At 40.3% G+C, this 16476-nt stretch overlaps 1 protein-coding gene across 3 annotated transcripts in view; it reads right to left on the bottom strand.

Annotated features, from left to right (window-relative positions):
* Positions 1 to 197: 197 nt before the first annotated feature.
* The window catches only part of cblb (Cbl proto-oncogene B), a 44645-nt gene continuing 28366 nt past the window's right edge, over positions 198 to 16476 (bottom strand). Inside the window, exons 8-18 of one of the 3 annotated variants that reach the window (XM_023962413.1) lie at positions 16241 to 16328; positions 14556 to 14687; positions 11585 to 11785; positions 10046 to 10240; positions 9815 to 9943; positions 9289 to 9377; positions 5997 to 6061; positions 5734 to 5841; positions 4174 to 4314; positions 3980 to 4084; positions 198 to 3159 (exon numbers count right to left, since the gene is read on the bottom strand). In XM_023962413.1, coding sequence (XP_023818181.1) covers positions 2927 to 3159; positions 3980 to 4084; positions 4174 to 4314; positions 5734 to 5841; positions 5997 to 6061; positions 9289 to 9377; positions 9815 to 9943; positions 10046 to 10240; positions 11585 to 11785; positions 14556 to 14687; positions 16241 to 16328 — 1486 coding nt within the window. In that variant the 3' untranslated portion in view covers positions 198 to 2926. Of the gene's footprint in view, positions 3160 to 3979; positions 4085 to 4173; positions 4315 to 5733; positions 5842 to 5996; positions 6062 to 9288; positions 9378 to 9562; positions 9944 to 10045; positions 10241 to 11584; positions 11786 to 14555; positions 14688 to 16240; positions 16329 to 16476 lie in introns of all 3 variants that reach the window. The other 2 variants (XM_023962414.1, XM_023962412.1) reach the window with 2 other exon arrangements.

Raw genomic sequence — 16476 nt, 5'->3', positions numbered from 1 at the left:
CTTTGTTAGCGGTGTTAAAATGAGCATATCATTCTTAGCTTGAATATTTCAGAAAATATTTTGCTTTTATTTTGGTTACACCGCTTCCCTCTACTTCATGAAGACTCACCTGGAGCTCATTGCATAAAGTAACAGTTTGTTGAAGTCGGTCAGGTCCTCTGTCAGGGAAAAATCTACACATTAAATGAAACATACAATGAAGGAGTTGAGATTTTTTTATTCATCTATGGTAAATAACATAAGAGAATAAAGAATTAATTTAAATTACTGGAAATTTGCTCTATGCTTTACACATTGTCACATTTTTGCCAAAAGAAACACATTAGTACAAAACTAAAATCAAATAAAAAATATAAAGGATTACACCTTTAAGGCCACTTACCCCCTTCAAAAGAGGGCCTGATGGAATGAACACTTTAGAGCTCACAGGTAAAAAAGAAAAGACGTTAACCTGCAAAAAAAATAAAATATGTATATACACACACATACATACACACACATATATACCGGGGTGTGTGTGTGTGTATATATAAAACATACATTAGATGACTTCTTAGTTTTTCTCTGGGCAGCTTGGGATATTGGGATATTTTATGCTTTTAGAAAAAAATATTTTGAATTTAAAAATATACCCTAAAAAAAAGGTACAAAATTCTTTTAATTCTCATTTAGACATTTGTGTATGTGCCCTTTGTGTGACAATGTCATATCAATGTGAGTCTTGGCTGTAGAGAATCTTCATTAAGACGCCATGGGATGAAGGTGTTCAATAACAGCAGTAGGCTCTTCTAAAGAGCTGGTTAAACACGGGAAGAAAAAGTGTGCAGTCGGGGCAATACATGTTCATCTTTCATGTGGAATAATTTTTTAAAGCCAACAGGAAAAGAAAAACCCTGCCTTAGATAGCAAACACACTCACATGCACCAAAAAGCCTCATTTTCATTCCTATGATAGAAACAAACTACCCATGGATGCTTGTGTTTGACAGGTAGCTATGGCAACCAGATTGCATTCCAAGTATTTTAAGGTAAAACCAGGCAGGACAGAACCTGCTAAGAATGTATTATTATTAGGAGAAATGTTTCGATTCTTGGGTGTGCGTCAAATAAACACACAATTTTATTTAAAATTCTACTCTGGTTTACAAAAACATATATTTTCCATTCAAATGTTTCTGATTTTCAGCTCTCCAGTGACAATTGATCTGTTAACTTAATACTTGGAGGTCAGCACCAGACTATAAAGATCCTAAAAAAACAATAAAGGAAAAGGTTACTACATCATTAATTGGATTACCTCTAGCATCAGAAGAATGATTTCTTTTTAGAAAGCCATCAGCAGCCATTGTTTTACTGCCAGATGGTTAGAATTATAATTTGAAACTTTTTTTTCTTCTCAAAAATGAGATCAAGTCGGAGTCATTCATAATTTTTCGACTCTAAAATACTGCCAGGAGCTCAATAAAACCTTATCATCATTTTTTATGTGACTTAGGTGAGATCAATGTTTCTACAAAATCCTTCGTCCCAATACTGATAAATTAAAAACAACATAGGAGTTTGCGGTTTCGCGCCTCAGGTCTCCTCTCTGAGGTCAGAGCTCTGACCGCCGCCTCCTCCATGTTTAACCATGACTTCTCACTCTTTTGGACAAAAGAAAACTGAAATACAAGAAATCCCTTTAAGCTACTGGCACAGATTGACTATAAAACTTTTAAATAAATATAAATAAGACAATAAAAACCCAAACAGCTAAAACTGAACTATTTCAGAGTAAATATTTTGCAGTCATCTGGGTTGGAGATGCAGCTGATCCAGACTCTGATGTAAGGAGGTTTTAACATCTGCTGCACTGCACGTTTGTAGCTGATATCACGTTTTTTCATGTTTTCTAGTAAAATGATAGACCTTTACATAATGCTATCAGTGGCGGCGCCGCCCAGCTCCCTGCGCCTCCCAAATCAAATCAAACAAATCCAAAGAGTCATCGCTCAAACGTGTGGAGAATGGCAACCATTTAACCATATGATGGCTGTGTAATTGACGTGGAGACAGGAGGATGAGGCTGCGGAGTGAGCAGTCTGTCAGGTCTCAACACGCGGCATCTGCCAGGAGTGGCGTCGCCGGGGCCCAGAGGTAACCACTCGCACAAACAGACGATCAGCAGTTCTATCAATGGAAATCTGTTGTCCGTGGTCGATGTCCATGGGATATATGGAGAACCCATTGCAGGCACAAGAACATGCAGAGAAATTACACCCAAGAACAATGACCTTCTTGCTTTAAGGCAGATTAAGTCACATTTCTTCTTAAAACTCCAAAATTCCTGAATTAAAAACAGGAAATACACCCCCTTCTATCAGGAGGAATAGTACAGTCCAATCAACAAAGTTGTCTAAGAACAAAGGTGGAAAAGTTGGCATGACACAAGAAATGGCTGACTGTGGCTCCCCCTACTGGTTGCATAGGAAATAAAGGTTAGCCACTGATTGTGAATGTAAACTCAAGTAAATCTTATTTTTGAGGCCCTAAAGCAGTGGGGAGTGACAGGATGTAAAATATTTCATAGCAGCGGTAGCAGATTTTTTTTTTTTTAAGCAGACACAGTCCTGAGTCTAACAGGAGCGTTTAAAACCAGAGGCCAGCACTGGCAAAGCTTGTTGTAAACAAAAAGCCTCTTTTGTTTCCAAGTCTGAATCCCTCACATCCACCATTTACTCTTTTCATCTCCTCTGTCATTTGGTTTCAGCCACTTTGTGCATGGACATCTCTGTTTGGCAATTCAAGGCAAATCTCTCTTAAAAACACTTCTGTTTCCGCGAAGCTCTGATTTCTCCAACATTCAGAGTCCCGGCAGAGAAAAGAAGCCCTTTTTTTAGGCACAGCTTCATGGACGAGCCCCTCCCGCCCCATTTAACCTTTAGGACTAGAGGTTCAGTCTCGGGTTCACTAAGGCAAACTCTCTCAGGATGTTGCGGGCTACGTCCACTTTGTAATCAGCGATCACCAGTGCCCGCTTCACGTCGTCGAAAGAGTAACCCTCCCCCATCAGCTTGGCGATCTTTGCATCCTCGTGGTCCGACTCGGGGCTGTGGGCTTTTCCAGGCTGGGTGTCAGAAGGGAGGTTTCTGGGGAATGGCTTGGGAGGCCTGGCTGGAGCTTAAGGAGAGAATCCAAGTCAGCAAAAAAAGGAGGAACATGTTTTTATTAAACAACAAAAGGGGTTTTTAAATGAGAATTCAAACAGATATGGAGGTGGTGTTGATAAAAGTTAAAGTACTTATTATGACTCAAAATGTACAGGCGCCTGCATCAGTTGATTCACTACAGTCTCAGGTCACTCAGTGCTGTATAAAACATTTATTTCTTTAACAGCCATTGTTTTGTAATAGAAAATATATTTTTTTAAATATAAAAATGAATTGTTTGGTGTTTTTTCCTCTGGTCCTCCTGAAGACAAGGTTCTCAGCTCACTTGCAACTGAATCCTGGTGCGCATTAGTGAGGAGTGTGTGACCGTACGCCTCGAGGGTTTCTGAAATCTTGTCATACTTGCTGCTGCTCTCCTAGATCAGGTGTGTTTTGCCAATGACAAGCTACAATGACAGGTAGGACGCTGGTCCTCAAAGCCTGGAGTTGGACACTAGTGGTGTGATTGCACACAGACTGGTCAGTTAACCAAAGTGAGGAAGAAAAAAAAAGAAAAGATTAACGCTTCAATAACAGCTTCCTGTTTGACCTTGATTTGAAAGGAGGTATGTGTATTTCTCAGTGTACGGGTAGTCAGAGGATTATCGATTGGCTTCTTCCTGATCAGTGCTTATCTCAGGTGACATCGGCTGTCATAACTGGGTCACATTTGCAGAGAGTTTGGTATGAAGTTGTTGAATCGAGTCGTCTGACTTGTTCAAATGTAAAAACAATGGATAAAGAAATAAAAAACAGAGCTGAGAACAAAAGCAAAATACAAAAAAATTCACCTTCAACAGGAGGGAGGAGGTCGTAATCTGGACAGACTTTAAAAGCTGTGGGCCGTCTGGAAGAAGGCGGGGGGGCAGAGCTGTTGTGCAAGTTACACGCTTTGTCTAGACAGAACAAGCAGGTAAACAAGTCTGTCAGCAGAACTCCAAACCACACGATGCAGAATGACAGCTGCACTTCTGTGACGACTCACCAGAGGCCAACATGGAGTGTGAGGGGAAGGATCCAGTGCTGCATGACGACGAGGAAGATGAAGACGAGGAAACGTCAATGAAACTGTTTCGTGCAGGGGGAGGAGGGGGGAGAGGCTGCTGACAGCTGTTCAGGGAGTTTTCTGATGGGGAAACACAGCAGACATCAGAGGCACAAACAAGCCACTCTAACTTACTGTTTATTATGGGGTGTGGACCGACTGAACAGTGGATGTAAAAAGAGTTTCAATAAAAGCTTCTCATGCATCAAGTTCTGACTGCTAAAGCCCTGCGGCAGGGGTTGGAAGCTAGGGTTGGGCGATGTCATCGTCCAGGGGGGGAGGCTATTTTGAATATTTCGGTCTTATATAATTGCTATTCGTTGTTTTACTTTATTACTTCATTTATTTTATTTCCCAACTAATGACTCATCCGCGATTATCCGGCATAAACTGAGGGACGTGACTTTAACAAAAAAAGTAACAAACAAAATAGAAAAGAAATGGTCCGCTCCCGCACTTAACTAGTCAAGTGGACCGGCGGAGCGCGGATTTACAGCTTTGTGTTTGAGGGGAAGGGGGGGTGCTTTGTTACGTGAGCGGTATGTGGGAGATTTAAAACTGCGATCCGTTCCGCAGCTCTAGGGGAAAAAGTGTGTGTCTGAGCAGAGGATCGTGAGCACACACACAGCGCTTTGGGGCGGTGTGAGCTTCAAAGCTGAAAGGCCGCTCAGTCCCTAGAAATCGTTCAAACAATCACATGGATTTGTGTTTCGAGTCGTGTCCCGACTAAATAAAGGCTGATGTTATTCCCACATGTTTACATGCAGCCAAGATGCAGTTTGCAGCACCACCCAAAGCTAATGTTGTTAGCCCGTGTTAGCATACTGCTAATTCTGGCTTCTGTCCGGCTCCATTTTTCAACAGAAAAAGCAATGACCACACGGATTAAAAATAAAACGATGAGCGAACAGGCATTTCATAATAATCGTAACATTAATAAAAGCACGTTTAGAAGATCGTCTTGTATATTACCGAGCTGACATATCAATGTATATAGCCGCTCGGCAACATTGTTTTGTACTGAATTGTTACATTCAATAAAGTTTGAGAAAAAAACAGCCGCTCGCGGAACTGATATCCGCTTCCGGTTTTTCAAACCCTACTGCGCATGTGCAAATGATTTATTCCGACCGAAAGTGTGACCCATGTGAACGTTTGTTATATTCTGAAAACATTTTTCTGGAACCATGTACACGGTTGGATTCTAATCCGACCATTGATCCGGTCAAGATATGTTTCACATGTAACCGCGGCTTATGGTGTCGACTCGCAGCGTGGCGGGGGCGTGGCATCACGATGGTGTCTCTCCATCGGGATGTCACTCACCCATCACGATGGACGATCGGCACAACCCTATTGGAAGCCATCAAAAATTGCTTTATTAACACTTTACTTTCCAACACAAATACTTTAAAACAAGTCAAATGTATGTGAACTTCAAAGAAACAGGCCAGGCTCTGACGGGAGAGCTAAGAGTTTAAATTCATCCCTGGACATTACCGTGAAGTGGAAGAAGAGTGTCATAGTCAGAGTGGGTTATGTTAAAGGTACAGGGGCCAGCATGCGCTCCCCCAGAAACTGACGGTCCAGCTGGTTCTGCTCGTCGACCTGCAGATTCAATCACCACAAAGTCACTCTTAGAAGATTCCTCAGAAGGTTAACGCTCCTACTAAATGTTACCAATTAAAGAAAAACTGGATGTTGTTTTTAAACTAAATACCTAACACTAAAGATGTCCTTAATCTAAGAAGAAAAGAGCTCACCGGACATGGGGGATTTGGGCTTTTCCTGCTGCATTAGGGACTCTGGAGTATTGTTGTCCATGGGTCTGCATGAAAGTAAATAAGTTTTGGTTTGCATCCCCAAAATGAAAGTTAGAGGTGCACGTAACAAATAAAAAAAACAAAACACTTTTTTCAAAACGGTGACTTTTCTGTTGGTTTTATCTCTATAGCAACCATTTTAGTTTTTGGACACCAGGGAGTGACAATCAGATGCTTAAATTTTTTAAAGAAATTTCAACAAAAGTAAATTCTTGGATTTCCATGTCAAACAGAGGTTGTTTTTTTTTTTACATGCCCACATTCCTAATAGGTTCATCTCACCATGTGTTATATATTTCATTTAGCTTGAGCCAAAGATATTTGTATAACATTTTCACAAAATTCCAATAAAAACATGTGAGCATGGAAACAACACTGGGAGCTCGCCATGGTAACGCCGTTCAAAACCTACTCATTTTAAAACCAACACTTTTTCTAAAGTAGCTTCCATTTGGTGCTAAAGGAATTAGAAGACATTAGATTGAAGCTGGTACTACAGGTGAAGTTTTTTGGGGGGAAAACTCAAGATGGCGGCCTCTTTCTGGGGTCAAAGGTCTTGGGGCCATCACCAAGTATGAATGAGCAGTGACACATGGACACAATGAAGACACTGTAAGCGCTTTGAGCGTGTGGAAAAGCGTAGATAAATCAAATCCATTATTTCTTTTATTATAATCATTTTAATACTGGTCACGGATTCCTCTGGATGTTTCCAACATGCATGTTTTGGTTTTTTTGGTGAATTTTGAACTATTGTTTTGAGCTCAATAAGAGATTTTGGCCATATTCTTTTTTTTTTTTTACATATTTGCTCGCTGTGATGTCATCTTTTTGTCATGGGGGGGGGGGGGGGGTGGGGGTTGTCCTACTCCACACACAAAATTCATTTGACTAGCAAATTTTGATGAGTTATTGAGCATGTGGCAGGGGCAAAATTTTCACTCAGAAGTGTAGTAAGAAAGGAGAATTGCAAAAACATTATGGTCTTTGCAGTTCAGGACAGCTGCGTGCCATTAGAAATGGCACATCTGTGTAATCTGAGAAGAGATCTGGGTTCAGAGATGCTGACCGCAGCAGAGGGAGGAAGAGTCAGACGGCTATCCCTGGCCTCTCCACCAGATGTCACTGTTGATTTATAGTAGCATTCCTGAAACGGTTGAAAGTCTGACACTAGCAGTTAAGGAGTTGCTTCAAAGTGCAGTTGACATCTGCAGAGGGAGCTCGGGTGTGAAATTTAAGCCTTTTTGAGGTTTCAAAGTGTCCAAATGAAGCCTACACTTCTGCTGCTGCCTTCATGACGTCCCACTTAATGACCGTAAAGAATGCATCCAGCCAACGGTTCGTATTCCTGAAAACATGCCTGAGCCGATTTTTGCATACCAGAAAGGTGCACTACACTATAAAGGGATCAACACGGCTAAGCTTTCCTCATAGCAGTCAGATTTATAACCCAGAAACTCAGATCAGACATAATCAACATAACGGGGGCGGGCTGATCGGAAAATTGCAGGTTCAATTCCTGCCTTGCCCACCCATATGCCAAAGTGTCCTTGAGCAAAACATTGAACCCTCTGGTGGAGAGTTGGCACCAATGTTTGGCAGCCGAGCCGCCATCAGTGTGTGAATGGGACTGTGACTTGTGCCCCGCTCAGCGTGTTTTTCTACGTCACAAACAAGCTCTTCTTCAACTGCATTTTCCTCTCTGCTCCTGATTCACAACGATCTAATACATGTCTTCTCTTTTCAGAAAAATGCCACAAGAACTTGTTAAAAACAGCATTTTCATCTGTGTGGGTCTTTAACAAAAGTACTGAAGGAAAACAACCAGACTGTTTAACAATATCACGTTTATTACTAAGATGTATTGTTACAACTCAGGAAATAAGCTCCAAAACACATTTTCCCTATTTTCTATGCAATTTATCCACTTACTTTAAATATTCCAGTTAGAGAATTATGGAAGGAAACATGAGTTTCAGCATCAGTTTGTGTTTAAAGAATTTACTCATAGAGGCTTCTCTGTTAATGGGATGTGTAAACAAGCATAAACACAAACTGAAGCATTTCACAACACCAGCAAAACCAGAGCTTCTCCCCCCAAAAGGGTTCAGCTTCATCCTAAGCAACAGCTGTATCCCCTGTTTCCACTACAGCCCGACACACACAAACACCTAATCTAATTCTGGCTGCTGCTAAAAGGCTATTATGTGTTCAGCCATCATTCTTTAAAGCTGTTAGGAACCAGTACATTCCCCTCAGGCTTTAGACCTCACTTGTACAAGTTTCCTGTGTCTGAGCCCTCAGGGGGAAAAGAAGGGAGTGATTGAAAAGACAAAACATCTGATAAAACAGAAACTTCTCAGTGGTCTTATAAAAAATGTGCCAGCAATGTCCCTGCTCCCCTACAGGTTGTTTTAAAGGTAAAACTCCATTTTGCGGAGAATTAAGAAATCGACAAAAAAGCTATTTCAAGGAGATACATTTCCCTTTTTTTTTAAAAAGGTCGATCTTTCTTGCAGAATTTAAAGAGCAACTTGTTTCATGAGCCAAGAAAACACTAAGCACCATGCACCAGCTTCCCCCCTCGCTTTGTTTATGCATAAATGTTGCTAAAAATAAAGAAATTTGAACAAATCATGAGAACAGAATTGACATCTTCTAACTGGAAAGACGAAAAATACACATGAAGTTAGAGCCAATAGGAAAAGATAAAAGGTTAAAATAAAAAAGTCCAAATCCAGTTTGGAGGTAAATATAATGCATGGATGGCTGGTTAAGCTCATTCGTTGATGAGCAAATCAGACGCGTCTCACTTTTTTATTTTTTTGTAAATGAGTGCAAAGGTACAAGCTTGTAAAAGAAAAACAAAAAACTGGCAACATTATTTAAGATGATGTTTGTAGTAAAAAAAAGGTGACACTCCTAAAAACAGAAAGTTTTGAGGATCATATATATGTAACACATGTGTAACCCCAGTTGTATAAATTAACAGACGACTTAAAAGGAACTTCATATCTTCATATAGCTGTTGAAAACTGTGAACCACAAAAAGGGCATCAATTAATATTCTACTTTGCATGCTGGGATGGTATGAAAGTTGTTTTGTTGTTTAAATGCCTTTTATTGAGTGGATTTACTGGATCCTCTTTTAAATATTCTACCAAAATGCAAACTATTGTACAATGGTGAATGTCATTATGTTTTTACTGAGTGTGCATCTCCAAATACTCACGTCTGGCTTACACAAACTAAGCGTGGAGGTGAGTTCTGGGAGAGAACCACGTCATCGCTATCGGCAACTGGCACATCATTAGCAAAGACCTGAACAGATGAAGAAGAAAAAGCAAACAATTATTGAATGAAAACAATTCAAAAAGCTTTAGATGCATTTGACACTATTTTTAAGTCAGTTTTACACAGAACTTTTCACTTTCTAGAGCTTAGCTAAATTTAATGGAAATGCATGGTTCCCACTTGCTAAAAGAAGCATTTGATCTGAGCCTAACCTTTGGACATTCTGACTTTCCCGCTCCCTCCAGTCGTTGATTTAATCTCCCAAAATTCTCAGGCGGACAACTGAGAGGCCTTCCATTTATATGAGGCAACCTGGCAGGTCTAAGCTGGAATGGATCTAAAGCCCTGTGGGAGTCCGCCATGTTGGCATCTTTGGCACATCGGCTTTCAGGAGGAAGGTAAGAATCTGACAGCTTTCCAGTAGAAAAGGACAGAGGAGAGGACAACAAAAAAGAACCAGGGACCCAGGAGTGGCGTGCCTCGGGAAGGATAGGAAGAGGACGGTCAGGGGGTGGAGGTGGAGGTAGGTCCCTGTGGGGCGGAGGTGGGGCTGGGAGTGGCTTGTCTTGCTTCCTGGACATGCCTGGCGAAGACTAGAGAAGTGAAGAGAGGAAGATGACACTGATGTTTTGGATTTAGAAGCCTATTTCAGTGTCTCTACAGTTTAAAGCCTTCCCCTGGAAGACATGACAAACCTTTGGTGAACCAATGGGACTGGCAGAAGGGGAGCGTAGAACCCCCTTCTGGATGAGCTCACGTCGTGGGGGCACCGGAGGCAGGCTGAGATGCTGGCTGCTGTGAACGGGGTCACCACCAAGCATATTCCTATGCTGGCTGCTGGGTGAGGAGCTTGGAGACACCATAGGGGAATTCTGGCGCTCTGAACAATGCTGTGAAACAAGATAATAAGAAAAGTCTCCTGGTTCATTAAGTGCTTAAAACCCACTCCAATGAAAATTACGTTTCTGGTGGTTTTAACATGTGCTTACTGTATTTTTCTGATGCTGGAGGACATATATACAGACAACTAAGTTCAAAATTGCATTTCTGAGTATTTCTTAATTTAAATTGATGTGAATCAGGAGCAGATGAAAAAACGCAGTTTGAAAAGAACATTTTTGTTATATAGAAAATACAATGAGCAGGCGAGAAGCTCCCTCCTTCCGCTCCATTCTTCTTCATCCACTTGTAGAAAAACAGATCCATTAACTTCTTTGTTTTCTTCATCTGAACTGCTATCTGGCTAAAAACAGTTCGACTGGATGGCTCCAATATTGATCGCCATTGTTGTTGCAACGGTAATGTTAGGTAACTACTGCTACTCTGCATGCTCTCTATGTCCTACTAAATGACAGGTTTTTGGGGGGTTTTGGCTAAAAAGGGCATAGTCATAATTAAAGACCACTGTGAACACTTTTACAACAGTTTAAAAGAGGATTGGAGTGGGAATTAAAAACATCAAACATGAAGAAGAACCATGAGTTATCCCATTAACTACCTAATAACTAAGACAAATCAATACAAAAGTGATTTTTTTTCTGCTACTTTTTGTCTTGGGGTCTTAATACACACAATCAATGTTTTTGATCATATATTCTCTTAATGTGTTCAAATGTTTGGTTGACCAGGCAGTTAAAGGGTTAAATCAGTGGCGCCATGACTCAGGAAACGTCACTGTAGCACATTTCTTTGAAATGATCAATGATTTGGTTGTGTTTTGGCTTATGAAAATTTTTGTTTTATGTGATTTTAGCTTCTGTTATCAGATCAATGGTTCAATTCTGGTTTTTTTTTGTAGTTTTAATTAATTCCAACAGCTGTTTCCATTGAGTTAGTTAGCTCCTCTGAGTATACCTATTTTTCTAACAGCTTCATCCATCATGTTTTTTTAGGTATCAGTTTTCAATTTATTAAGTAAAAAACTTAATTGCTGTCTATTCTACATCTGATCTTTGCCTAAATCCTTTACCAAATAAAATGTATTGACAGCATCTTTAAATTTAATCATCTATATTTTAAAAATGTGTTACATTAGATATTAGAGATGTTATCCTCTGAAAAAGCTGTATTTTGACACCTTCAAACAGTGCTACATCTACAGTTAGGACACATCATATCTATCTTTTTCTCATTAAACATCTGAAATACTGAAATACCATACAACTGAAATTACTGGTGGGTTATTGAAGGACAAAGAAGTCACTAAAGCAAATCTCTCATTCACAGAGCTTTACCTTTCTAATGTTGGCTAGTCCCTTCATGACCAAAAAGTCTTCTCTGTCCTCCTCATCATCGAAGTCTAGCATCGGGCTGCTGTGCCGGTCCAGGAAGAAGCACTTGGCGCCCTCGTTTCGCGGGTCGAAGGGATCTACCGTAATGGGCGCTGTCCCTTTGATCTCACAGCGGCAGAAGGGACAACCCTGGCCATCTGATTCCTGTAAGCACGTTCATGTGTAATGAGGCATTTCATGCAAAACAAGCCCAAAGAAATAGCGTCATGTAACTTCTCCTTTCAAACTTTGCTGTGTTTCAGTTAAATTAGAAATCAGTCAGGATGTCAAATAGCTGCTACAGGTCTCCAAAGAGAACCCATTTAACTTTATCTTCAGCAGCAGTCCCACACTGCTGCAGATCATGCTTGGCAACATGACAGCACTCATTGGCCACATGTTCATGCTCCACTTGGCAGCTGCTTTCCAACACAGGTCAAAGGCTCAAAAGAACAAAGCAGCATTTATGCAGCAGCTATTGGCCTACCGATTTCTGAGCAGATGTACAGGCATGTCTGTAAAACATCCAAACAAAAAAGGCACGGAAAAGGGAAGGAGTGGGATGTCAAACGGAAACCAGAATGTCGTGATGGTCACATGCAAAAATGCTCACCAACAAGCACAGGAAGGCCAATGCAGAGCTATTTTTTTTAAATAAATTATACACTTAGTTATTCATGATGATCATCGAAAACTTAGAAACTATTTTTTGTGTGGAGTTAAAGTAAAAAACAAAACTCAGTAAATCTCCGTCTGCATGACTTTTAGGCGTGTCTGCATGAATACAGATGAACATTTATAGGAGGCCCCCCCTCCCCATTCACCCCCTGTACATGCAGATCAAAGCCAGACATTCAAAAGAAGAACAGGATGTGGAAAGGCCAGATCATTAACCAGCTGTGAGTCAGGATGTCTTTTCCACCTCAGCTGACTAACATGCAGAGGGAACCGCCGCTGACATGACAGCGTGAGGGAAACGGGGGACGATTCTGCTGTAGGAGTGTTCGCTTTCACTGACTCACTAGTTCCCTTTTGTGAAGTAAAGCACTTTGATACGGAGGAAAATGCTAAGAACCCCTCACACCAAGACATGGTGTCTTCTGGTTACATTTAACAGGAAATGACTCAAGCGTCATCGCTTTATGAGCGGTGCCGATTCCCATCCGTGAAGAGAAGGGCCGAGAATTTGAGAGCCAGAACTCATTTGACAAATTCCGCTAGCTAAATGTAGAAGCGCAGAAGGTTCTGCAGACATCTCGCTGTTTTCATGTCACTAGATGTGTCGCTATTTCCTCATCTGCACACACATTCTTCAAACCCTCAATTAAATGGTAAAAGAAAGGTCAAACTGAAAATCGTCTTTAGCGAAGGCTACGCTCAAACTGCACATTGAAGTGACCCAAATCTTCATGTGACCCATTAATGATTTTTCATCTCCTCCCTTTAGAGGCCAACCAAGAATCTGCTAAACAAACACGCTTATTCTTCATGGTGTTCACTTCGTTTGTTACTGTTTACTAGTCTATGTCCACCACCTACAGTTGCTTGAAATGTCAAAGCGGTGCAAAGGTTGGCCCTTTTTTGAATTAAAATGTATGTCATCCATATATCACTACCAAATCTGAGTCCCCGATTGGTCAAAGTTTGACTTGGTTTAACTTTCAACCCACATTTCGTACGTAGAGCCCAAACTGTTAGAAAGAAACCAAGCTACGCTTGAGTTTTAAACACAGATTTTTTTTACCACAGATTTTTTTATCGAAAGCGGTCACTTGAACGCGTGTTGCCTAGGGCATTAATGTAGCTTAAGAGTTTTGTTGGTCAATTGGTCATTGGTGGAAGTTAGTGACTCATCTCCCAACGGATCCAGTGATCCATATCTCTGATGTGGCACAACATAAACGCCGAAAAACAGAACCATCCTTTATGCACTCTTGACAATCAGATTTCTCAAAACAGACCCAAGACTCTTTTATACAGAGTGTGGCAAAACAACGAATCATGTTAATGTATTATGGGAAGGGCTTTGACGTCACTAAGCCGAAACGAAGTTCTGCACAGGAGAAAACCAAAAAGGGTAGAGACAGAATTAGATGAGCAGCATTTGTTTTTACTTCAGCAAACACAGAGAGCTGGGAGATGCTGAGTCATCGTCTGTGCCCGCAGGTCACTTCAGGGCTGTAGACTGTTCACACAAGTCTACACATTTAAAATATAATGCCCACAACCACAAAAACGACAGTTTTAATGAAAATAATGATAATAATATCTGCAGTATAAACTCACATCCTGATTCAGACTTCTGTAACTTTCATTTCAAAGTTTCCTCTTTCGTTTAGTCCTCTTCTAATGTTTCCCATGTGAGACTGTCGTGCTAACCAAACCTCCAAACAACACATTAAAAGTCTCTAAATGAAATTTGAGGCAAATGGAGAATCTTCAGAAGATCTGACACCAAAAAAAGGTAGATAGAAAAGAAAAACACTGTCCAAAAAAATGTTCAAAACTAAACTGCAAAAACTTGAAAAGTGGTTAAAAACACACATAACCACAGACACAGAAAAGAGGTCAAAACCAGTCGTACTGCTGCAACTTGGGTCCTCTAGATTTGAAGGACAAAAGCTTAAATATTTGTGTGTTTGGTGCAACCTGAAGGTCAAGACTTGTGCCAGTTTTCAAAGTTGTTCATCTTAAAAGCAAATAATCCACATAACCAAAATAAAGAAAGCTACTTCCAGGTATAAGCAGATATTTTATAACACAGGGCTGTGAAGTGCACATCCACACTGCAGGAGGCAGAGAAAACCCTTCAGAATGACAATAACATCACAATAACATCTTAAGAACACTGATCAAGCAGACAGGAGAAAAAAAAATGAGCATTGAGATGCCAACAGCCATCAGCTTCTCTTTATATTATTATTTTTTAGCTTACCTGCCAGGCCGTGAGACACAGTGTACACATCAGATGTCCGCAGGGTTCGATTTTGACATCTTTGTCATTCTCGGCGCAGATCTTGCAAAGCTGGAAAGTGGATCCCATTTCACAGTACAGCTCATACTGCTCCTGTTGAGGCACATTCAGACCCCGTTATTCATCGGATCTTTGTGCTTTTCCCCTCATGCATAAACATTTAGTTTGACTGAGACTCAAACCATGGGATTCAGCCAGCTTCAAATCTTTTTCTGTCACATGAAAATGTTTCAATGAAGTTGCTTTTCTGCATTTCCTTACCCAAATGTTTAGTTAGGCTCCTGCATGTTTTTGTTGGAGGTGCAGCTCTGCGTGTGGGCAGGTGGGTGCAAATGCAAGTTAAAACCAACGCAGTCGAGAAGCTTAAAGTTGACATTTAAATAAAATGTGGCAGGAAGGTAAACTCTAACAGAAAGAGGTTACCCACAACGAGCCATTTTTATTGTTCAACCCAAAGGAAATTAAACTTAGAGAGAAAGGAGGTTCATCTGTCTATCAGGGTCTATGCTCTGATGAGACATTTCTAACCTCTAACCTAGTTCTTTTCCATGTGACAAGATGCTGAAGAAATATCTAATTTTTTAACAATTTTTGGCCGGGTTTGAACTGTCTTTCTCATTTTTGAGTGAAGATGATGCAAATGATCAATGCTGAGCAAACAGCAGAAGCAGGTTGTCAGCTATGACTCCAGGCTAAAGATTACAGCACTTAAAGCCACCACTTTTATGGGTATTGCTGAATTTTAAACTATGCTCATCATCTCCCAAGTTGCAGAGTAAACAGAAATGTTTAAGAACAAAGAAAAACAAAAAAACAACAACAAAAAAACAGACAAAAGGCAGTCATTTAACTACGAAATAATACCTCAAAGGACAGCAATATTTCCTGATTGTTTTATTACAGTCATCAGCGTTTGTATAGTCAATTGGGTTTTAGTCTCCTCAGATTATATAAGAAAGTCCACATACACACAGCATGTAGAGCAAAAACGAAAGCTAAAAGAAGAGAAGGATCTCTGTCTTATCACACCATCAAAGAAGGATGAAACAGAAACAAACTACAGAAAAAATACAAAGGGAAAAATACAAGAAAACAACTGCTGAGCTACTCTAGTCTTAGATATTTATCAAAACTGAGGGGAAAAAAAGTTCTTATAGAATTATTTTTGAAATTTGTGTTTAGTGTTAAGAGGGTCCACATGTGAGAAATACACGTTTCCTCGCAATATCGTTGTTCACCTTTCACAGTCTTCCTGTTTCTGAGATTTTTTTCTTTTTTATGTGTAAGCGTTGCAGCCCCTTTGTGTTCAGCGTCCTGATTGGCTGTGAACGATTGTCCTTAGTCTCCAGTACAGAATACGTTTATCTTGTCACATGTACATGGGTCTTCGATTGCCAGTAGATCTTTTTTTTTTAATTCTATAATACTGCACTTATTTTTCTAAGAAGGTTTGAACTTTAAGAGTTTGAACAAGAGAGAAAAGTTCATGTCTGTCTGAGAAAAGTGTATAGTGTGTAGTCAGCTTTAAAACACCTACTCTACTTCAAGGGGTTTTACCTATCAGAGGTTATTTTTAGAACGTGACCCCTCCATTAAACAAGGGACCCCTGTACTCTGCAAAGATCAAGTTTTACACGCAAACCCACCTGTGTCACTTTGATGTGATCATGAGGCAACGGGTCACACAAATCCGTCAGATCCGGATTGTAACTGCGACCGTCAGGGAACAAGTAGCTAGGAATTCAAAAGGAAAGAGGATTGAAGTGTTTTGATGCACCAAATATGCATTTCCTATTGAATGAATGAAATATGCATGGAGACTACATGAACCCAATAGTGTATTTTCAAAATTAAACTAACAAAAAAAACGAAAATATTTTAT

The sequence above is a fragment of the Oryzias latipes genome, chromosome 14 (genome assembly GCF_002234675.1).
Source record: "Oryzias latipes chromosome 14, ASM223467v1".
NCBI classification, from domain to species: domain Eukaryota; kingdom Metazoa; phylum Chordata; class Actinopteri; order Beloniformes; family Adrianichthyidae; genus Oryzias; species Oryzias latipes.
The sequence above is the reverse complement of the archived record's forward strand: the minus strand, read 5'-3'. Positions and strand labels throughout refer to the sequence as shown.